The sequence below is a fragment of the Natrix helvetica genome, assembly GCF_964273705.1.
Source record: "Natrix helvetica genome assembly, chromosome: 4".
Lineage (NCBI taxonomy): Eukaryota > Metazoa > Chordata > Lepidosauria > Squamata > Natricidae > Natrix > Natrix helvetica.
The window spans coordinates 57,691,602-57,715,839 of NC_138550.1; the positions used below are offsets into that span (position 1 = coordinate 57,691,602).

At 38.1% G+C, this 24,238-nt stretch overlaps 1 protein-coding gene across 6 annotated transcripts in view; it reads left to right on the forward strand.

Moving 5' to 3' along the window:
* Positions 1-1,234: 1,234 nt before the first annotated feature.
* The window catches only part of ABCG1 (ATP binding cassette subfamily G member 1), a 47,698-nt gene continuing 24,694 nt past the window's right edge, over positions 1,235-24,238 (forward strand). For 2 of the 6 annotated variants that reach the window (XR_014175330.1, XM_081952489.1), the window contains exons 1-2: positions 1,235-1,455; positions 6,772-7,015. Coding sequence is in view for 3 of the 6 variants with exons in the window: in XM_081952489.1 (XP_081808615.1) it covers positions 1,414-1,455; positions 6,772-7,015 (286 nt within the window). In the remaining 3 variants the exon portion in view is untranslated. Of the gene's footprint in view, positions 1,456-1,803; positions 2,090-6,771; positions 7,016-11,401; positions 11,545-12,576; positions 12,685-24,238 lie in introns of those variants that run through there. The other 4 variants (XM_081952490.1, XM_081952491.1, XM_081952493.1 and 1 more) reach the window with 4 other exon arrangements.

Below are 24,238 nucleotides of genomic sequence, written 5' to 3' on the forward strand. Positions count from 1 at the left end.
TCTTTTGGTGAAACCACTTAGCAGTGAAATGTTTTCCATGGTGTTCATATATATATATATATAATTTGCAGTAGGAGTCACATCTTCAGTTCCCAAAGCAATGAAAGATCCATAATTTAGAGAATCTCCTTTTAAAAAGTAAGGAGTGTTGTTTTACACCCTAAGGTCACTTTCTTATATGGTAAGGAATATCCACTGCACTTAGAAAGCAATCTGTTTTAGTTGCTTATATAGCATGTGTTTGTAAAAATGCTGAGATAGCACTGCTGAACACCTTGCTACATCTATATCTGGACACCTCCAATAAAGTATGAGATATTAAAAGGTTGCATCACTTCAGACAGGAAACCAGCAAGGAAGTTCAGATGCAGTATTTTAAGATTATTCTTCTTGTCACTTTTTTTGCATACAATTCACTGTGGCTGGTTATGATTAACAGTTAACATCCAGATATCAATTTATATGGCAACTTGTCAATCATAAGCAAGAACACAGCAAGGAATCGACCTTAAGGATAAGGTCTGCAATTTATATTTCAAATGTCTGATTGCCACCACTTAAGGAGGACACTAGTGTTTCATACCCTACATCTTCCAAACGCACAAGCAACAAGGAAACCCTCTCCCCCCATAGACCATGCCTTATAAACCTTAGGTAAACAATTTTGCCATGAATTTCCTCCTTCAATATAAACAATCAACAGGTGGGATTTTCATTCCATTTCACTATTTACTATTCTGGGCTAAAGCACAAAACTCAATCTAAACCTTGAAGCGTCTTGTCCTTCTGGAAATGTATATAAGTGCTATCGCCGGCACCACCGAATAAACTGCAGCATGACCTACATTTACCTCGGCGCTGAGATGCGGGGAGATGCAGAACAAGAGCGTCAAATCAGTTCTGACCTCACTTTTTTTAGTTTGGAAACCCTCTCCCCGCTCTCTTCCTTTTTCAGTGTTCCTCTTCCTCTTTCAGCGTTCCAGTGTTTACGGTCGTGTGCGGTTTCCCTTTGCTATCCAAAGCAAGGGCGGGGCGGGGGAAAACCTCCCAAACTGATCTAAACCGCCGCGAAGCGAAGCGAGGCGCAGCCCCGGAGAAGCAGAAGGAAAACAAGAGCACGTTTACCCTCAGAGAGTATGCCCCGCCCCCTTCGGCCCCTCAGCCAATAGGGCTCAAGCGCCGGCAGGATGCTGAGATAGAACCGCCCTGGCGAAGAAGCGGCCGGTACCTCGACCGGCCCTTTTTTCCCTTTGCTTTCCCGGTGCCGCTTCTAGACTAGCAGCCGATCAATCTCGGCTCACTGCGGGCGCTGCTGCGGGTTCTTCTCCGCCCAATCCTTCCAGTCCTCTTGGTTTGTTCGTCTCCTGGTCTCCTCTTCTCCTCCCTTGATTGCAGCCTCTCGGCTGGGGGCACATGGCATGTCTGATGGCTGCTTTCTCCTTGGGCACCGTTCTGGTAAGTAGATGCTTTTGGGGTCTCTCTCTTTTCCCCTCCCTTCCTTGGTAAGGTGCAACATCGAAGCTGGCACCAAACCTCTGCTCATCGTAGCAGGATCTTACCTTGGCTACCTTTGCCGTAGGCATTTTGAATACCCCTCAGAGGAAGCCGGGAGCTCGAAAATCGTGGGAGGAATCGAGCAAGCAAAAAAAAAAAGGTGCCCATTTGGGCACCTGGCAGGAAGCGTTGCTGGAGTTTGAAGGCGCGGAGAACAACCCCTGCTGCCTGCCAGTCCTCCCTGCCCTCCCTTTCCGCGTCTGCATCCTTTGATCTTGTTTGCCCCTCTGGCTGGTTCCTCTTTTCCGAAAGAGAAGCCGGGCTCTTAGCTGGATCTCTATTTTTAAGCCGAGCGCTTAGAAGCCCCCGAGAGAGGAGGCCGAGTTCAAAGCGCGGGGTTCATTCATGTGTAGACCGAGGGGAAGGACGTCGCTCTCTCCTCTCCAGAAGGGACCCGGAGAGCCTGCTCGGAGGTGGGTTAGCGGTGGCTTTCTAGATCCGACTCTCCTTGCCAGTCCTTGCTCTTATTGGAGGGACAGAAGAAGAATCCTTCGCCTTTTCTCTTGCGTTATTTCCCAGCGCGCAAATTGCTGTGGTAAGCGAATGTTTCTCCCCCTTTTTTCTTTTTTCTTTTGACGGATGTTTTCTGGCTGTTGACTCGTTTGCTTTTTGAAGGTATCCTTGACACGGGAATGGCTGGTGATGTCAGACGCGGAAAGGTAGAATGTCATTTGCACAATGCAAATCCCCCTAATGTCATGGTATATAAATGTATTGCCCATCGGCTCGGCAGGCAGATGCCCAAACCGAAAAAGTTAGACAAGATCTAATGTATTGTAACAAAATAGACGGATGAAAATCGAAAGGTTTATGTTTATTTTCCTCGGCGCGGGATGGGGGGTGGGGGGGGTGGGAGAGCGTCGTTTACATCAGCCTGTATTTGAAGTCAGCTGCATGTAGCTGGGTTTGACCGAAAGTTACCTCAGTGTTGCGCTCATTAAAAAAAATGGAGAAGGGGGGGGGGTTGAGAGGATGATTTTCTGAGCATGCGCAGACTTTCACGGGCGCATCCTGTCATTCGAAAACACTTCTAATGAAGCACAAATACCTTTCCAGCTCTTTAGATAATTAATTTGATGTAAAAGGAACAAGCAAGTCCATTTTCTTAAAATTAATCTTAGTTGGAAGATAAACTCTCTTTTTTTTGTAATCAAATACTCTGCTGGCTAAGGAATGGATTTACAGTTACTGTTGTGTAACAGGATTTAAAATCCCCCCCCCCCAAGTGATGAAATCTGGATTTAAAGAGCCACAGGAAAGTGGAACGAGCAGAGAGAGGTTACTTAAATTGTGATGGAGAGAGCATATCTGTTACATCATGTAATGCAGGAAGTTAGACGTATATAAGTTAGGCATGCATACTATTAAGTCTCTTCATTACAGTTTGGAATGATGGGCTCTTTCTACATTATCCAAGACTGAACTGTTTTTGCAGGCTGCAATCTGGGTGCGTATAGGGAATCAAGAGGTTTAGTTTTCTGAGCTTTCGATTTGTGGCGGAGCCCATCCTCAGAGAACTTCTCTACCAGAATGTGTTAGGTTTTTCTATGAACTCTCATTTCCCAAAATAAGCACCTTAACATTATTATGATGACTCAATTTACTATTACCAAATTAAATTCCCTGCCTCATACCCAATAAAACTCTTACATATGGTAGCTAGGGATGAAGAATTTAAAAGGAAATAATTTATTAAATTTGTATGCTGCCGGACTCCCAGTGGTTTATAATTGTTAAAAACATTTAAGAACAAAACTAAAATCTTACAAAAACAGCACAAGACAAAAGAACAATCATGGCAAATAAAAGTGGGAAACAAAGGAGAAGAAAGGGGCATCAGTTGTCCTCACCAAAGGCCTGGATGAAGAACCATGTCTCTAGGCTCTTTGAAATACCAACATAAGGTAGGAGCTATTCAAATTTGGTGGGAACCTCATTTCAGAAACCAGGTGCTGCTATAGAGAAGGCGTGCTTCTGGGGTCCAGAGAAATGGCATCCAGATTAAACAATTGTTTAATCAGTAAAATATGAGCATGGCAGCTCTGTAGGATTAAACCAGCCAGTCAAATACAATGGGAGACAGGTGGTCCCTTGAATAACTAGGCCATATGTCAAGCAGGGCTTTATATGTGGTGACCAGCATCTTGAATCACAACCAGAAGCAAACTAGAATTAATTAGTTTGGAAATGCTCATTTTATCATCTGAGGTTTTAAATTAAGTTTCTGAATTCTTGCCCAAATTGCATGTTTCTCTTTCCCTCTGCACTGCAAAAGAACTACGTATCTAAACAAGGCAACAGAAACAAACATCAAAATGATGTACTTTGACCTAAGCCCAAGTATCTCTTTGGAATCAGAAGTCCTTCCTCAAGAGAATTCTACATGCAGTTACAAAGCAGTTTTCCAATTTTGTGGTCTCCTACCATCAGAATGCTTTATTTCAGGAAAAGGCATAGAACATGAAGTAGAGGATGTGTGTGCATGCAAGCAATTTAATATTTCCCCCTTTTTGGGAGTGGAATGAGAGAATTTTTGTACTGCAAGACCTGTAGCAGCTGAAGACAGGATGGTAATTCTTTTCTCTGTGTTCTCAATGTTATAAGATCAGGAGAAAAGGAAGTTACAGCTTATCTTCACATTTCTTTTGAGGGACTAGAGAGTGGAAGTTGTGATGGAGTGGAAGTAGTCTAAATAATCCAATAGATTGAAGGTATGTCTGAAGCAGATAAATTGATCCTTAGTTCCTGCTATGTGAAATATGTGTTTATGGTCTTAAATATGACTTTAAGTTGGGGCTAATACTAAAAATACTATGGATAACCAAGAAAACACATGGACCACAGATCAAATCAATTCACTCATTTAGGGCACAAATGATCAGGGTCATATTTTGGGCTCTCTTGAGAAGTCTGCAATACTGATAAAATGGAAGAAAAGAGAAAAAGATGACCAGCAGCAAGGTGGAAGGACTCAAAGTGTATGCCATTAGAAAACCCAAAGGACTTCCTTGGGGGATAGATCGTTCTCAAGAAAAACTATGTGATCAGTAAAAATTGACACCAAAGATGAACATAAACAAATACAAATGTTCTCATATTGGCACAAAGTGTATATATCAATGTCATAAGTATTACGTATACCAAGAATAACTACAAGCCTGTAAACCATTAGTATCTGACAGCAATGTGTATGTCTGGAGTCGAAGTTATAAGCTCTCTCATACTCTACCATCCCAAATTGGAAAGAACCAGGAGAGACCTTGAAGCAAATATTCAGAAACAGTTATGTAAACAAAGAAGACAGTCCTGGGAAGAGGAATAGTTTTAAGAAGAGACACAGGCTGACTCCTTACTGATTTAGTGGGGTATAAGAGGGAGGGGAGGAGAAGCACAATCAGGTTTGCAAAACTCTGTTTTTATAAGCTATCTCAGGAAAATATAGTTCTATGGGGTGTGTTTCCTGATATGGCCCATCTCAAAGATCCCACACAAATTCATGTCAAGACATTTCCCTTGGCTCCTTAATTACTACACTGCATTGTAAAAGATGCCATATAAATGGGAAACAATAAACAACCTGTTTCTGACTGGTTGTCTGGAGAGGTTACTTATTTAATAGCTATTTAGACATTCCCTTCTGTTCTACCAACAGATAGAAAGGTGAAGAAGCAAGTTCAGTGTCATCCTGAACACAAAATATAAGTGCATTTTTGTCAACTTTCTTGCCCTAACAATCTCCATGCCTTATGAAAGTTGTTCATGAGAGTTTGAAAGAATATGAATTGCACAGAAACATATTTTATAGTCTGAGGAAATAGCAGAAATCTGGTACCCTATTTAGCGTAAGCATAAAAGGAGGGCTTTCTGTTATCTCTTAAGACACTGATATAGCCAAGGAGTTTATTCTGTGTTCTTTCATTTTGGAATCCACCTTTGATCTTCCATTGATGTTATAGAAATATGATGACTCCCAGAATGGCCTGATATAGTGCAGCTCCATAGATTATTGAGTACTTCTATATTTGATTTTGTCAGATGTTTTACACATTATCAATTTATAACATCTTCATTTTATTGCCTGAATATACAAATAAGTTAAGTAACATTATTACTATCAAGTTGGCACAAGACTCATTGGATGACTCTGGAAGGTTCTCTAAACCTTTAACGGTGTTGTTCAAATTTATCTTTGGTGTGTAGCCTAGCCTTAGCAATAAAGTTTTGTTGTAAGCTTTCCACATTGACTATACTAATGACACTGTTACTAGCTGCTGCTAGTACCTGTGCCTATGGATACTCATTCAGTTATGAGGTAGCATACAGTATTACAATAAACAGTAATGAATATTGTTTCACATGTTACCATCTTCTGTCCTAGCATGGCCACAAAGAAAAATTGTGGAAGCTTTCACTTATGGTATTTGGATCAAACAATGTGCAGTTGATTTTAACTATGGTTAATGGATCCCTAATGGTAGATTATCCAACTGATAATTAGAGTTAAAATTAACCTTAGTGTTCAATTTTAGTACAATACCATACTAAACTGTGGGTAATATAAAATATGAATGTTATGTGGACCTGACAGAGGCAAAAAAGAGAGGTAAATAAAACCTGAAGTATTATGAATGTACTGGATTCTTGTTTATTTGTACAAATGGAAGATAAGAACATGTCAGGTTGTTTATGAAAAAGAAACATGTAAGCATCAATTTACAGAGAAAGAAACCAACATAATGCATTTAAGATTGGCAAAAATGAACACTAGACTTGAAGTAGTCCTTTCAGCATGAAAAACACATTTGTTAACTTGTGCTTTACTATGAAATAACATAGTCTAGAATTCTTGAATTTACACATTAAGTGAAATGCAGTTATGAAACAATATTTTATGGTGCAGAGTCCTATTTAAATGAGGGAAATGGGGAATGATGCATAAAGGCAGAACACATTTAAAATTGAGAAGTGAGATAGTGGGCCACACTTTGACTGATTTGTCTATTTCCAAAGTCATATTTTCTTGTAAAATAACAATGTCATCAGAACATCATAGAGTTAACTCTTTTTCTTATGAGACATGCATTTTGAGACTTGTTCTGAGACAAATATACAATAATTGCATTTGCAATGGGGGGAAAGAGAGAGAAAGAAAGGGAGAGAGGGAAGGAGGACAACGCAAGAAAGCTATCGTTTATTTTTTCCCCTCTTGTCTTCTAGAATGCCAGTAATTCTTCATCTACCATGCCTGAGCCAAAGTCAATATGTGTTTCAGTAGATGAGGTGGTCTCTGGTGGTACAGAAACACAAGAGATTCATTTGCTGAATGGCCATTTAAAGAAGATGGACAATGTTTTGACTGAAGCCCATCATTTCTCCTACCTTCCTCGAAGACCAGCTGTGAACATTGAATTTAAAGACCTCTCCTATGCTATACCAGAAGGACCCTGGTGGAACAAGAAGGGTAAGCTAGCATGAATATTTATGTAATTTACATTGAGGTAATCAGAGGTGGTATTCAGCAGGTTCTGATCAGTTCTGGAGAACCAGTAGTGGAAATTTTGAGTAGTTTGGAGAACTGGTAAATACCACCTCAGACTGGCCCTGCCCCCATCTATTCTCTGCCTCCCGAGTCCCAGCTGATCAGAAGAGAATGGGGATTTTGCAGTATCCTTCCCCTGGAGTGGGGTGGGAATGGAGATTTTACAGTATCCTTCCCCTGCCACGCCCACCAAGCCATGCCACGCCTACCAAGCCATGCCCACAGAACTGGTAGTAAAAAAAATTTGAATCCCACCAAACAGTAGCAAAAGCAGTGAATTGTTGGTTTGTACATCAGAGCATATTGTAGTGTAATTTTGCTCAGTATAGGTGTGAATTCAGTGTATCTAATTTATGAATTAAACTAAGTTATATAGCTTGCTGGGAGACCATAGTTAATACATCATGGCTAATGCATGAATTCTGTTTATTAGATGTTTTGAGGTTAAAATTAGGTCCTTAATGGTATAGGACTTCTGTTTCTCACACTGAGATCTTGCACTGCTGTTATGATGTTGATTTCTTTATGTGGTTGATTCTGTAATTTAGTGAAAAAAATATAGTCAAATGTTTTAAGAACCTCTATTACACACTTATGCTCATCTTCTTAGGTGGCATAATTGCTTGCTCTTGATTGCTATCTACAATTTCTTATTAGTTTGCTTAGGCTTAGTCTGTAAATCAGTCTAATGTAGTTTGGAACATTAATTAATTTTTTTTAAAGATTAATTTTGACTTTGAGAGGTTCTTGAGGCTCTTTGAGCTTGTTTGTTTTCTTGCAGATGTTTAATTATCCAAACTAGGTAACATCATCAGTGCTGATGCGGAGCACTGATGATGTTACCTAGTTTGGGTAATAAAATGTCTGCAAGAAAACAACACAGCTTAGAAAATACTAAGGGCCCCTCATTCCAACCCTGAACTAAAAATAGTTTCTTTTATCAATAATTTTGACTACTTGTAACTGTGGTACTTGAGAAGAGACTGAACTGCCATCTGTCAGAAATGGTGTAGGGCAGTGATGGTGAACCCTTTAGACACCAAGTGCCCAAACTGCGCATGTGCATGCACAAACTAACAGGTGCACACATGTGTGAACATGAATGCGCGCATGCGCAGCAGAGACCCAAAAACCAATTGGCTGGAGTTGGGGGGGGTGCATCCCAACCCTGGCAGTGGGCAAAAGGTAAGATCTTTTTCTTTCGTGAGCTTCTGCTTCATCATTTACAGAAGCTCACAAAAGAAATGCCACAGAGATCTGACCTGGGGCGACGGTGCGCGTGCCAGCAGAGAGGTCTCTGCGTGCCACCTCTGGCACCCGTGCCATAGGTTCTCCATCACAGGTATAGGGTCTCCTGTTTGGGCGGGATGGTGGTGTTGACTAGATGACCTACAAGGTCCCTTCCAACTCTATTAGTCTATTAATTTGGTACTTTTAATATTGTATAAATCGTTGGTGTCATGTTTTCAAAGTTTTGATTAACAAAATACGTAGTTGCAATTTAAAAAGTAGTTTGGTGGTGTTTCATTTTGGGAACTTTGTGTCTGAGATGGGAGGATTTGACATTTTAAAAAATAATTTAATTTGATACTATTTTAACAGATGTTTAAAAGTGCAACCAAGAAAAAAAGAAAATAACAATAGCAAGAAATAGGAAATATGTTTACAAGCCTTTTAAAATAGATAATTTTGAACAGAGTAACATGAGATTAGACTGTATCTAAGCATTACCATTGGGATGTTTACTCAGCCATTTTAATCAGAGTACATGTTGTCCTATATAGCTGGTATTTATAAGTCTATGAAAAGTGTGTTGTTTTTTTTACTGGAAACCAGAAGATTTAGCATCCCTCAGAAATCTATTCATTAAAATGCTATCCCAACCTAAGGAGTAGATATCTGACTATTGGGTTGACTAGAATCTTTGCAGATAGCCTGTGCAAAAAGGAGGCTCCAGCTCAGACGATCAGCTTCAAGTGTCTGATGAATCCAAAAGTTTTCAAATTGTGCTTGAGAGATCCCAGTGCTAGTTCTGTTGAGCATCTTGTTAATGTTTGAAATATAGAGGTACACAGGGTGATGGGAGAATTCTCTGGACTCTCCCTATATACCAGTTCTGGGTGGTTCCTGGATTCTCTAGAGAATGAAGCAGGTAACAAATCATCTGGACAGTTATTGGCAGAAGATGAAGAATAAGCAAGATTGGACATGTGCATAAGCTCAACTTTAAGCAGGCGTGTAATTTAGGGGCCCACTTGGACTCACAGCTCTTGCTAGAACATGGCTGGATGCCATGGCCAAGACGGGTCTGAGTAGTACACCACTTGTGGCCTTTATTGGAGCAGGAAATACTGAAGACATTTATACATTTATACTTGTCATCTTACAGTTACTGTAATTTTCTTTACATGTTAAAACTGCATCAGCTGCTGATACATTTCTGAGTGCACTTGAAGATGCTGATTATTATCTGTAAAATTGGGTCTGTACATTTGTGAGGCTACCTTTCTTAGATAGATTCTACCTGACTAACTGTCTGACCAGAAAATGCCTGCTGAAGATATGGAAGTGGGGATTCTCCGTGGGAGCTCCTGTCCTTGGAACAACTTACAACTCCCACTTGTCAAATTAAACTTTAATAAATTAAAATTGCAAATTTATGGAAGACTACAAAAAGGGTTAAGGCTTCTGTTAATACAGTTTGCAGTTTGTGTTTCAACAGAAAATTGTTGTAAAAGACTATAAGCATCATCCACATGATTAAGAATTAGAAAATGTATTTGCCAAACTCTTCAAAGTGGTCTTTGGCATTTCTGAAATGTTTGCTAAAAAGAATGGGTACTCATCCATACTGTTGTTCAACTTCAGATAGTGAAAGGCAGTGCTTTCTATTTAGTACCCAAGTTCAAATCTATATTGTACTGATAATCTCCAACGACATTGATCAGCCTGAAGGTAATTTGTTAAAACTGAACGGAATATGTTGACGGAATTATAGTGTTTAGCAGGAACGATTCTGGACTTCTAAAGTTATACATTATGCTTTAATTTTTATGATGTGTATTCTGCCAGGAAAGAAGAAGCCACACATGATATTTCCATTAGTCAATAAATCTATTGAGATAATTACTCTAGAGAAAAAAATGAAGCTCTTGAGGCTAATGTCCCATATTTATTATGAAGCAATTAGATTTTCACCTGGGTCTTTGGGCTTGGCTATATGATATCACTTGTTTGTTTTACACTTTCAGAACATAGTGATGCACAGAATTTTGTTTCTGATGGGTAATTCTCTATCATTTTTTCCACATAGTCTGCTAAAATGCTTATCCCCTTCTCCCCTTCCTTGATTAATTCAAAGATTCAGCATGTTAGAGAATGAAGTTTAATTTCACGGAGTGATGAGTGAACAAAGAATGATTTGTGATCTAAATGGTTAATGTTAAGCTAGTAGGATATAATAACTTTATGGAAAAGCTATATTTTTATGAATCCTCCATTTTATTCAGGAGAGAGAATGTTATTGATGGTCCTTGTAGCAGAGAGATGCCCTTATAGAGAGCCAAACCTAGATCAGGTTCCAGGCTGTCCACTTAACTTGGAAGCCTGGAGTAAGAATTCAACAAGGAAAGCACAACTCCCAATTCCTGAAGCCTCATTCTTTGAATCAAAGCCTACTTCCAAGTTACTTTGCAGAATCAGTAGGAAGAGAATGTTGATCAGTTTTATCCACTTCAATTCTGGTTATATAGATTAGGAGAATCCCCTTTGCAACATACGACAGCAAGTAGCTATGATTGAAAATCCTAAAAGTCAGACTTGGCTAGTCCTTGAATGGGATACCATCAAAAATCCCAGTGGAATGGGATGATGGACAACTGAAAAAACAGATCAGAAGAAAGAAGGAACCATCTGTTTCTGCACTATTGCTAAGAAAATTCATGGAAGTGCCAGCTTAAAACCAAAACAAAATGGAAATATATAGAGCTCTCATCTCACACTGCTATTCTGCTGCCATTTTAGTTCCTCTGGTTTTTTTTAGTGAAGATAGAGTTACCTACATTCAGCAAATTAATGCATTTAAGCCAATCTTATTTCATCCATTGCTACCCTGTCACCAGATCAAAGCAAGATAAAGGTTGCAAAATATTGAAATAGTATTTTTAATGAAATAGTTATAGGGGCTGTCAATTTTTGACTGTAAAAAATTATCTTATTTATCTGATACATTTTTAGAATTGATAATTTGGCTTTAAAGGGCTATGCTAGAATTTTATGAATTCTTGGGAATAAATCCCTTTAAACATTGTGAGACTTGCATGCTAGTACGCATATGTTACAATTATGCTATTAAATATTCACCTTAAAAATATGTGAAGGACTCTTACAACATTTCAGGTACAATCGATTGACTAATTCCTATGCAGCCCCCAACAAAAGATAAGTTTATAGTAAATACTACAAATATCTAATCATTGCAAATAAAGCTTTTACGTTATTTGCATAAACCTATTTTTTCTGTATATATTCATTAGTGAATTGCATGCATGCCATTAAATATTTTGCTTTTCCATTTTGTAGCAAATATCTGAAACATTCTCAACTTTTTCAGGTTATTAAGAAACACAGCTGTTTTTTCATTTGTTTATCTTGCTATGCAAATTAATGTATTTTGATTAGCTGCATATAGCTTAGATTGTTTTTTCAAATAGCAGAATTAAAGATAAACTTGATCCAGTAATAGACTTCATTTGTTAAGTATTTATGTTTAATCTGCAAACTACTATTTAAACACAATTGAAGTAGATTTTACAAAAGAATACACCCATTTGGTAAATCAAATAGTGTGGTATAAATATGCCATTGTTTCACCTTTTAAGAAAAGTAGAGGTGTTGTAAATTCCACTTTGACACATTCTTATAACAAATACATATCTTGCATTGTGCTGGCAAGATTCCACCCCCTACCTTTTGAAATGCAAATGGTGAAAAATAGGATTTATTGTATACGTTTTGCTGTTTCTAGTCAGAGAATTCAAGAAAAGCCTGTTCTTGTGTAGCAGGTGCATTGCAGTTGAGGTGCTGCATGAAGCAGTTCTCTCTCACTCCTGCTCGGTTACTATCAGTCATTGCACTACAGTAACCTCAGCCTGTGATGCTGGGGCTGTGACGAAGCAGAAGTTGATTGGTTGCATTACGTCTGTTGCTAAGAGGAGTTAGGAAAGCAAGGAAGGAAGGAAGGAAGGATTGCCAGAGAAAAATGCACATTCTTCTTAACATTCAAAATAACTAAATCTTATAGTTAGCATTTTGCTTACATTTTCTGACAGTAAGTGTGCTTACATATTAGTTAACTAAAGATTTAACCATCTTTAAAAAAAAAAGGAAATACCCAGTTAGACTGAATGAAATTCAGGATGTAGCAACTCACTGTAAAGACAGTGCTAAAGGAATCTTTTTAAAAAATTCTAAACTCTGCTTGATCAATTTAATTGTCTTTATTCTAAACCAGCAAATATAATGAAAGACTTTGTTGCTGCAACTGCTGCACATTTCAGTACTGGACTTCACAGACCGGAATCTTTGATCCAGTGAGTTATTTGATGTTGGGAAAGCAGAAATTAGCAGATGCTTTTCCCTTTTTCATATCAACTGAAGGTGGCAGAAGAAAACCATTTCTGCTTTTTAAAAAATGATATTTTTTATAAATAGCCTGATCTTAAATAGGCTGCAGGGACGTGGTGGCTCAGTGGCTAAGACGCTGAGCTTGTCAATCGGAAAGGTTGGCAGTTCAGCAGTTCAAATCCTAGTGTCGCGTAACGGAGTGAGCTCCCATTATTTGTCCCAGCTTCTGCTAATCTAGCAGTTCAAAAGCATGTAAAAATGCAAGTAGAGAAATAGGGACCACCTTTGGTGGGAAGGGAACAGCGGTCCATGCGCCTTTGGTGTTTAGTCATGCCAGCCACATGACTACAGAGACGTCTTCGGACAGCGTTGGCTCTTCGGCTTTGAAATGGAGATGAGCACCACTCCTTAGAGAGGGGAACCTTTACCTTTAAATAGGCTGCTTTAAATATTTTTCATTGATCACAGTGCATTCCTGCAATACCAATAGCTCAGTCAGTAATGGCGAACCTTTTTGTAAATGCATGCCAAAATTGTGTGTGCACATGCGATAGTACACATGTGCATGCCCACACCCACAATGCAATGCACCTCGCCCATCTGCACATACATGCATGACCCACCTGCACATGCACGCATGACATCCCCCATGTGGGGGAGTTTTTGCCCTCCCCAGGCTCCGGAGGCTTTCCTGAAGCCTGGGGATGGTGAAAACCGTCTCCTCCAGAAGCCCTCCGGAAGCCAGAAATGCATCATTTCCAAACTTCCAGTTGGCCTGTTGGGCTCGTTTTTCACCCTCCCCAGGCTCCAGAGGCTTTCCCAAAGCCTGGGGAGGGCAAAAACAGCCTCCCCTGGTCCTCCAGAAGGCCGAAAATCATGCATGTATATGTATAGGCATATGCGCTGAAGCTGATGGCTCGCATGCTGGCAGATACGACTCCGCATGCCATGTACGCCTTAGGTTCGTCATCACGGATGCTTCCCATTGTCTGATGAATTGAATCTAGTTACCTACTTTGGGAAGAAAAGAGAAATCCTTGTGTTATGAACAAAATACACCCTGGAACAACTTACACAAATTTACAGATCTATGGTTTTTATTAACAGGCTGAATGGCTCCGGACTTGATCATTGTGGCTCTATTAAAATAAACACAAGCTAAATTTTACTCTCATTATTTCAGTGAATTTAGTTTAAAGATGACTATTTATTTATATATTAAAGTTATATGGCTATCCAAATCACTCATGGGGACTCAAGGTGGCTTACAGAAATCAAATCCCAATACAAAACCTAATAAACCCCTGGCCCCTGATTATGTTTGTGTCTACCTGTGTATATGGATGTACATTGAATAAGTTTCACATACAGTACTTTGTTTTATTGAGGCTTCTAAAGAATCAGCACAAGTGTTAAAAATATGTGTGCCTGGAAATGGCAGTAGCTATCTTACCATTTATCTTTGGCTACTTGAATTTCTATTGTCAGTAAGGCTCAATAAGCACCCCAGCTTTCATCCTAATGCCTCAAGGAAGGGCAGTTCCATCTATGATAGATCTCACCTTTTGCGATCCTGGGAGCCATCCAATCCAAAATTTTGTTCAGATTGGGATGCTTCAATGGCAACCTGCAAGTGTTTATTCTGGCCAACTACCATAATCCCCAGGGAATAATTGCCTCTGTCTGTGCCCCCCCCCCCAATGGCCAGTTCATTTCCTTTCTAGCAGCAGTCCTTAAACGGATTGATATATTGTGTGTATGTGTACACAATTTGTGTACACAGAGTTAAAATAATATGTTCAAAATCATATATGTATTCATTGTATATATATTATGTACAGTATCTTATAGGTATTGTATGTATGTAAGTACATATGCATGTATTATATGTGCATGTATTGTATTGTATAGCTTGTATGTACAAGCAGACACAATAACATTTAACATCAAAATACTTTTTTTGCATTATCCTAGGTTTGACTCAGTAAAGTCTGGTACAGCTTTTGTTATAGAGGGGTCTTTCAGTAGTGGTGGTAGTGGTGGTGGTGGGTAAGTAATAACCCATATGAGAAGATGTAGCCAATCAAAATGTAAGGTTTTGTCTAAAAGAAAGTAAAATGCATAGGGTAACTGGATAGCAAATCTTATGCTGGCATAAGCTGTAAAGCAGCTGTCCCCAACCTTTTTGGCATCAAGGACCAGTTTCCTGTAAGACAATTTTTCCACAGAACAGTGGGAAGAGTGCACAATCTACATCCCATGCATGCACAATTTCGCTCACCCACTGCTATGCTATGGTTTCCTAAAAAGCTGTGGATTGACACTAGTCTGGGGTCTGGGGGTTGGGGACCCCTGCTGTAAAGTATTATGTACTTTCAACTTAACGTTAAGCACAAGGACATTCACAGTGGACTGAGGTCAAGTAATGGATGACAGTGTTCATTGTCCAGTTTTGCAGAAATGGTTGGTAGCTTGTATTTGCAAGAGGGCAACTTAGCAATATGGTTATGGCCTTAAGACTTAAGGCTCCTTTAAGTCTAAGTTTCTTATCACAGTCAAAGTCTTAGGTTGGGTCTATGATGCTGCATACATAGTCTTTTTTTGTAGAATAGAACATATTATTTATGTTATTAAAATATGTTTAAGACTTAAGTATTGAAATACTTTAAAACAGTACTTTCCTCTGCTTATTCTCTTTAGTATGTAAGTTTCTAGACCTTAAAAGATAGATATGTATGGAATGTGAAAGAGAATGTTAAAAACTGCATAGACCAGGGGTGTCCAAACTTGAGAACTTTTAAGACTTATGGACTTCAATTCCCAGAATTCCCCAGCCAGCATGGCTGGCTGGGGAATTCTGGGAGTTGAAGTCCACAAGTCTTAAAGTTCTCAAGTTTGGACACCCCTGGCATAGACTATGCAGCATTCATTTTAGAGGCAGTTTAAGAATCATTACCTAAAATGCATACAAATTGTATCTTCCACGGTTGTCTATATATTATGCTATTATCTAAACTGATCTCAAATGCTGAATGTAGGTCAGTTAGGTCTTTTGAAACAGAAGGTGGTTCAGGATTATTTTAACGGTTGTTAAGTGAATCTGGTTTCCCCATGGACTTTGCTTGTCAGAAGGTTGCAAAAGGTGATCACTTGACTCTGGGGCACTGCAACCACCATACAGGTGAGTCAGTTGTCAAGCATCCAAATGTAAATCACATAACCATGGGGATGCTGCAACGGTCAGAAATGTGAAAAGTGTTCCCAAGTCACTTTTTTCAGTGCCATTGTATCTTGGAATGGTCACTAAGTGAACAGTTGTAAATTGGGGATTACCTGTACAGTTGCTCAGTTTTAAAGTTGAAATAGTTTTTAATTGGATCTTTTATCTTAATATGCGGCTTTATATGTAAACATGATGTAAATGTGCTTCTCTCCCACCCCATGTTTATTTTCTGCACATCTATTTCCATAATCTCCTTCTTAAGTATATGCTTGTGTATTTTGACACTCTATAAGTAGATACTTACAATACTCTGAAAAAACCAACAACCCTTCATCCTTTTCCTTCTAGATTCTACACAATTGAATTTAAGGGGTCGGGGAGTCCATAATATTTGTATAAATGGTCAGTCACTCAAAATATTAACATCCTGAATCATGCAAGCATTCTCTTATTGTTTCTCCCTTTATCTGGTAAAAAAGCAAATGGGCAAATAGTGATTACTGAGCAACGTATACCTTCTTCAGGTGGATGGCAGGGAGATTGCCTCATGGAAGACGTCCCAGAAACATTTGCATGTAGTCTGGTGCCTGCAGGGTTATTATCATTCATTGACCTATTTAAAAGACTCACTCTGATTTGCATCTGCCTTAATCTTTCTCACATAATCCTTAGTGCTTACTATTGAGAAACGGGCTCTAACATGTTTGACCATTTTAAGTCTACCAGATTGCACTTTATCCAACTTTTCGAGTAGGCTAGCACTGAAGACTTTGACAGATGCTTTCTTGATCTCAAGAAACATTATATAGCTGCTTCATTTTCTCAACCTGCTATGTTACCTCATTATTTATCTGCTGAGAAAAAATAAGGTTACTATGACCTGATTGTTTTTTTATGAATTCAAACTAATTTCTGGAAATGGCAGCATTTTTTCCTATATGCTTACAAACATGGTGCTTGACGATCTGTTCTGATATTCTGTGTCCACATCACTGGAATACCTGAAGGACAGGTTAGGGGCAGATTGCCATAGAGAAAAAGGGTCAGAAAAGGTTTATGAATGAAATTGATGACAATTGCTGCTGTCAATAGTTATTATTTTGAATATGTTTGTCACCTTGAGTTATTCGTAAATATAATAAAGACAGGATATAAAGAAAGAAAGAAAGAAAGAAAGAAAGAAAGAAAGAAAGAAAGAAAGAAAGAAAAGGAAGAAAGAAAGAAAAGGAAGAAAGAAAGAAAATTATGCTATATTCATATATCATGTATTAGAGCAGGGGTTTTCAAACTTTTTCAGGCCATAGAATCTATGTTAAAAATAGCAACAAAACATTTTCCAGAACCTCTGATCAAGAGACTAAGCTTTAGGGATAGAAAATTGGCTGCGTTGGACAGAATTTGTTTTCCTTCTTATTTTCTCATGGAACTGAATAGATTTTAAATTATGAAGAGACATTTTATTTATTTATTTAATTTTTATAGCTGCCCATTTCAACAAATGACTCCTTTTAAACCATAAAAACAAAACAGTACAAAATAAATATTTATAACACTAAGTAAAAAATGATAATATGGCTCTTAATACAGCCAGGAAATGGAGCTCTTAACACTGTTGGAGCTCTGGGCCCAGGCACATAACCAAGATTCTGAGTCTGGAGAAATGCCGACAGCTTCAGGGTCATCTTGATATCTGAAGGGAGAATATGTCTCCTGATTCCAGCAAGCTGACATTCCTTGACTAAGGGACCCAAATTCCAACCTGCCTGCATGAGTTCGAAGGGTAGAAACAACTGGAAGAAAATGTTCTTTAAGGGAACCTGGCCCCACCTTGAATTGCAACCAATTCAGCTCACAAAGCAGTGGTATTATAGGTATTGAATATCTGACACTTATGCACCCATGCAGCTGCATTCTGCAGCAGTTGAATCTTCCAAATGCTCTTTAAGAGCAGCCCTATCTATAGCACATTGTAGTAATCCATATGGGAGGTCATGAGGTCGTGAATAACTGAGAACAAAGCCTCATGATCAAGATCCAGCAATGATGCTTAACAAGCTGTTTTAACTACCATGGGACTAGGAAATAGCAATGTGAATGGAATGGACCTTAGTGGTCTTCTAGTCTACCTCCTGCTCAAGCAGGAGAGCCTATACCATTTCAGACTAAGGCTGTCTAGTCCAGGGGTGTCCAAACTTGGAAACTTTAAGACTTGTGGACTTCATGGCTGGCTGGGGAATTCTGGGAATTCTGGGAGTTGAAGTCCACAAGTCTTAAAGTTACCAAGTTTGGACACCCCTGGTCTAGTCTCTTCTTAAAAACTCCAGTGATGAAGCACCCACAACTTCTGAAGGCAAGCCATTTCACTGGTTAATTGTTCTCACTGTTAGGAAGTTTCTCCTTAACTCCAGGTTGCTTCTCTTCTTGATTAGTTTCCATCCATTGTTTCTTCCTGTGGTGCTTTGAAAAATAAGTTGACCCCTTCTTCTTTGTGGCAGCCGCTCAAATACTGGAATACTGATATGTCATCTCTAGTCTTTCTTTTCTCTATACTAGCCAAACCCAAATCCTACAATTGTTCTTCATATGTTTTAGTCTCCAGGCCTTTAATCATCTTAGTTGCTCTTAGTTAGATTCTACCCAATTTGGAAGATTTTCATGTTTCCAACACATGGATTAAATGGTATATCAGATAGTATAACAACATGATTTATAGTTAAAATAGGAAATAAAGTCAAGCTTGACTTACTGGTATATATTTGTGAGGCTACCTTTCTTAGATAGATTCTACCTGACCAACTATCACTCCTGCTGAAGATATGAAAGTGGGCATTCTCTGTGGGAGCTCCTGTCTCTTGGAAGAACCAATCAAAATGACAAGTTTTTCCTCTTTTCCTTTCACTATACAGAATGATATTGATATTGCATTTTACTTTAACCTGATGCCTTCAGGTTTGGAGTCTAGTTACCAGAATTCCCAACCAGCAAATTAGGTACTGATGGTAGAAAATAAGCAGAACCTTGCAATGGATAATGAGTTTGACAGCCGAAAACTGTTTGTCCAATTGAAATGGGATCTTCTGCTTTAATATTTCAATTTTTAAAAACCCTCCTTTCTCTTACATAAAATTCTTATAGGTATTTTTAGGGACAGTTATATATATATATTATCGCTATTCAGTCTTGTATTAAAATGCTGCTACAAAATTCCAACGCTTATTTTATTTCTGACAAAGTACACCAAAACTTCCCTTGGGGTGTTTCTTGCAGTTTCTGCCTCTATATCATCCTCTTCCCCATCTAAATAATTGCCAAGACTTTAATAATCCTTTTTAAAATATCTTCATCAGAAACTTCTGGGATTGCTCTAGGCCTTTAAACAAAATCCCTTCTCTCTCAGTTCCCGTGGAGCCAGATGATCTAGTTCTGTTTCAACTTTCTGTCTATAATTTCTGTCTTACTCTCTAAAATTCCATTTTGTCATAATGTGGAATAGAGTAATAAAGACTTTAAGAACCAGTATTTGCCATTTTACTCTAATTTTCTGTCTTATCACTACAATCTTGTAGCAGTTGTAGTCTAGTTTAGATAATTAAATTAAAGTAAGTTTTTATTTTAAACCTAAACTAATTTTGATGTGTTTGTGGGATTCCTCCCCCCCAGACATTAATTCTTTGGTTTTTGGGGTCCATGTCTTTAAAGGCTGATTCACATACAAGGTATGCTTAAAAATGCCATTTTTAAGCATGAAAAGTGAGAATTTGAAATATGTGTTCACTAATAAATGCTGCAGAGGATGACAATATTTTTTAATTGTGAATTAGCTAATCAATTGTAAATTGGCTCACAGAGGTTGAAACTGATTAATCAGATCAGTATAAGACTTATGAAGGAAGTCCTTCATTCCTTTTATGCAGGATCTGCCTCCTTCAGCCACCAATTTCTTAGCTTAGCAGGTGTTAGAGATGTTGCTATGTCTTCCAATTTGTCTTGGATGACTGCACCCGTGACTAACATTTAGCACTGAATAACTAGCTGGACACAATACAAATCTTTGTTGTGAAATGATAGTGCTTTGCCATAAACTTTATTTATAGTGACTGCAATTTAACTTCTGTTTTGAAATGGCTGTATATTTTCTTTTCTCAGAGATATGATGACATATCACGTATTACCTGTGTTGGCAACTTAGCACAAGAGACAATCATACATGTAATAAATATTTGGGAAGCATCTGGTGCTTTGTTCAGTGATTAATGGTAGATATGTTGTATATATCTTTTTGTCTTTGTTAGCTGTGCAAGTAGATAGCAAATAATCAAAATGACAGTTTTTCTCTTATCCGTTCACTATACAGAATGATATTGATATTGGATTTTACTTTCACCTGATGCCTGTTTGGAGTCTAGTTACCAGAATTCCCAGCCAGCCAATTAGATAAAGGTGTAACTGATGGTACTGATGGCAGTATTTTTTTTTCAGATATCATATGGCCCTTATGTGAGTTTTGTCCTGTACTAATGTAGCTTATTTTCTCAGGCAATGACTCTTTAGTGGAATCCTCAGCCATTTCTAAACTCTTTGATTCTTGGTAATTCCATGGCAAGCAACAAAGATCTGAAAGGATCAGTATTGCCAAATATACTTGTGATGCCAATATCAAATGTATGGGTCAACACATTCCAATGAATATTCAGCCTGTTAAAGCAAAGAGTCCAGTTATTTGAAATCTATGTTTACTAATAAGTGCTGTAGAGGATGACAGCACATGAGCCATGGTGGCACAATGCTAAGAATGCAGCATTGTAGGCTAATTCTGCCCACTGCCCGGAGTTAGATCCTAACCAGCTCAATGTTGACTCAGTTGTCCATCCTTCTGTAGTCAGTAAATTGAGGACCCAGATTGTTGGGGACAATATACTGACTCTGTAAACAGCTTAGAGAATGCTGTAAACTAAAGCACTATGAAGTGGTATATAAGTGTAAATGCTATTGCTATTTGTGTCTGAGTATTTTAGATTACAAAGAGCAGCGTTGGTATTAACTAGTCAACTTGCATGGTAGATTTTCATAAGACCTTTCACCCATTTCCAGAGGGATTGCCTATGTCATAGGGTTTTAAATCCCTCTGGTCTGCAGTACTACTTAAGAAAATCCAATTTGATAAGTTTTTTATATCCTCTCCTTTTAAAATGGAAGTGCAAATATACTTGTATGGTACATTACAAGGAATGATTCAGAAGCTTAATACAGAAACATGGTATAAGATCTTTCATACCATTAAACCAGCTCTGCAATCCCACCAAATGAAATAATATATTTATAAGGACAAATAGGGATTTCTTGTTCATATACTATAAGGGCTCCCAAAATCGTTTCAGCTGCATTTTGAAAATTATTTGGAAGTACACTAAGAATCTCTATAAAAATTAAAATGTGCTGAGGTTTCCCTGGTTGCATTTGCAGTGCCAAGACTTGTACTGAGGCCAAACCAAGCCACAGCGCATGTGGGTGTGTGTAGTAAGATCCTGGGGAAGCCTTGGAGCAGCCACATGGGACTTCCTGGAGGCTGTAGTTGCTCCAGTCCTTTGGGGAAAGGCTCTTGGCCTGTATCCACAAGCTTAACATAGCTTTGATGAAGAGCAATCCAAACATAACTTGGGTTGAACAAGTACTATGAGAACTATTTTCATTCTGAAATGAATACCTCCCACCACCATCTTAAATACTTAGAAATGTAAAGGGTAGCATACTTGTTGACTCTTTGTAATTAAAAAGTGACTGAAAACTAGACAGCCTTCATGAAAAAAGATAAACATGTGAAAAACAACAGGCAGATAAAGCATTTTTCCAAATCTTTATGTCAAATATAAGAAACAAGGAGAAAAGAGAGATACAGAAAGAGAAGCAAAAGGCATTTTTAATTGATTTTTTTAATGTCCACTTAATCCAGAACAGATTCAAGGAATCTTTTAAGCATCCCTTATGAATGGCTATAAGTAAGGCATTGAGTATAGCTCATGAGATTGGTGCAAAATGCTTGCAGTTTATCCATTATAGTGCTAATGAATAATGAAGATAGAGAAACCCAAAGAATAAAATTTGCTGAAGGTTTGTCCAGTCACTGGCTGAGAAAAGGAGCCCTGAGAGATCATGCTGTTGATACTGCAATGATAAAATCTTGTCCAAACATTCTAACTCAGAATTCATATTGGAGCTCTGCCTGTACACTTATATGCTTCAAATCACCAATAGACACTGGGGATAGTTTATGCAACTGAGAGCAGATTCTTTCAAATGTGATTTGGACTGATTCAAAGATAATCCTATTCACAAAGTAGGCAAAACAAAGGTGAACAAACTTCAGAGGGTTGCCTTGGGGTTGTGAACCGAAGGGAGGGTTGAGTTTTTTTCCCTTTTATAAGTAGTCCTTGACTTATGATCTCAATTGAGCCCAAACTTTTTGTGGTTAAGCAAGTCATTTGTTAAGTGGACCTTGCCCCATTTTACAATATTTTTTTTTGCCACAGTTGTTAAGTGAATCACTGCAATTGTTAAATTAATAACAAGGTTATTAAGGGAATCTAGCTTCCCATTGACTTTGCTTGTCAGAAGATCACAAAAGATGACCACATGACCCTGGGACACTGCAACCATCACACATGTGAGACAGCGCCCAAATATGAATCATACGGCCACCAGGATGCTGCAACAATTTTAAGTGTGAAAAATAGTCATAACTGACTTTTTTTCAGTGCTGTTGTAACTTTGAACAGTCATCAAATGAACTGTTGTAAATCAAGGACCACCTGTAGTTGAGGTTTGGAAACTATATTGACATCATTCTTTGTTTCTGTTTTTATATTTGAAGTATATACTTTGCTACAATAGAGAATTCAGTTTTAAAAAGAATTCAACAAAAATGTATCTGTAAGCTAAAATTCCAAAGTAGGAATTTGTCTGTTTTTATTTTGGGAAAACAGCAATTGTTTATACGTTTTAAACTCACCATGAAACTGTGGTTGACTGACTATGGGACATTTCAGTGTGCCGTTAAGACAGAGAAAGATTGGTAGGGTCTTCTGAATAACCATTCTAGTCCTCATTAATGACAGCCTGTACATAGCAGTGTCCCAATACAAATCTGACCTTTATTTGTGCCCTGACATCAGATTTAAGCATAGAGGCCACAGGGTTTGTTGTCCCCACTGCTTGGATGCCTGTGCAATTAGCCCTGAATTGTAAAAGATCCATGAAAATAGAACCAAAATATACGTTTTGAGTTATGGGTTGTAACAAAGCAGTTGATGTGTATAAAATGGAACACCTAGATGTCCTGAATGAATTACAATGGTTAATACAAAGTAATATTACTTTATAGGCACCCATACACAATCCTAAATATAGTGTAACTGCCTTTATGCCTGCTCAAAATCTAGAAACTTTATTGTATTCATTACATGAATCTTATTCACCAAATTAAAATGCAGCCTTTGCTGAAATTATCAGGGAAGCTTCTAAATAGTCATCATCCAAGTAAGTTTGTTGGTGTTGAAGCTAATGTCTTTGTGGTAGTAGAAATATTTATATGCATATGTTTTGCACCTCCTAAACAATTTTGATTGCTGAAAGAAATAAGGAAAACAAGCACTACGTCTGTCTAAGAACGTGGCAGATTACTCCTTTTGCAGTTGTTACTCAACTGGCTGGTGTTTCTTTTTAGCCTGGTCAGCTAACTTTGCTTTGTGATTAAGAGGCAGAGAAAATGTAATGGAGCAAAACAATGAAAAAGAAAATAATTCTGTCACAGCATGCTGTCTGCTAAATGCCATCCTGCTTTCTAAAATATCTGTTGATCGCTTTAGAAATCTCCTGAATCTTCAAGTAGGGAAAATATGCAAAATTTGGTTTTTATCTCATTCTTCCAGTCCCTTCACTGTATCTTCTTCATCTCAATATTTTTCTTCCTTCATGATAGACCATGGTTCTTGAGGGACTTATTCTATTACTGTTGTAGTACAAAACTGATAATGCAAAAACATGTTTACCAGAAATAAATATTCTCATTTATTCCATATCTTCCTCCTTTTACATTTTTCAATCAAATTACATTTACATTTAAGATCTCCCAGTTTCCATTAAATACAAATCAGGAAAAAGGGAATAAAAATGAAAAAAATGGGAAGAAATATAAGAAAAATGTCATAATACCTGGCTTTTGTAAGATAAGCAAGAATCAATTAGATAGATAGATAGATAGATAGATAGATAGATAGATAGATAGATAGATAGATAGATGA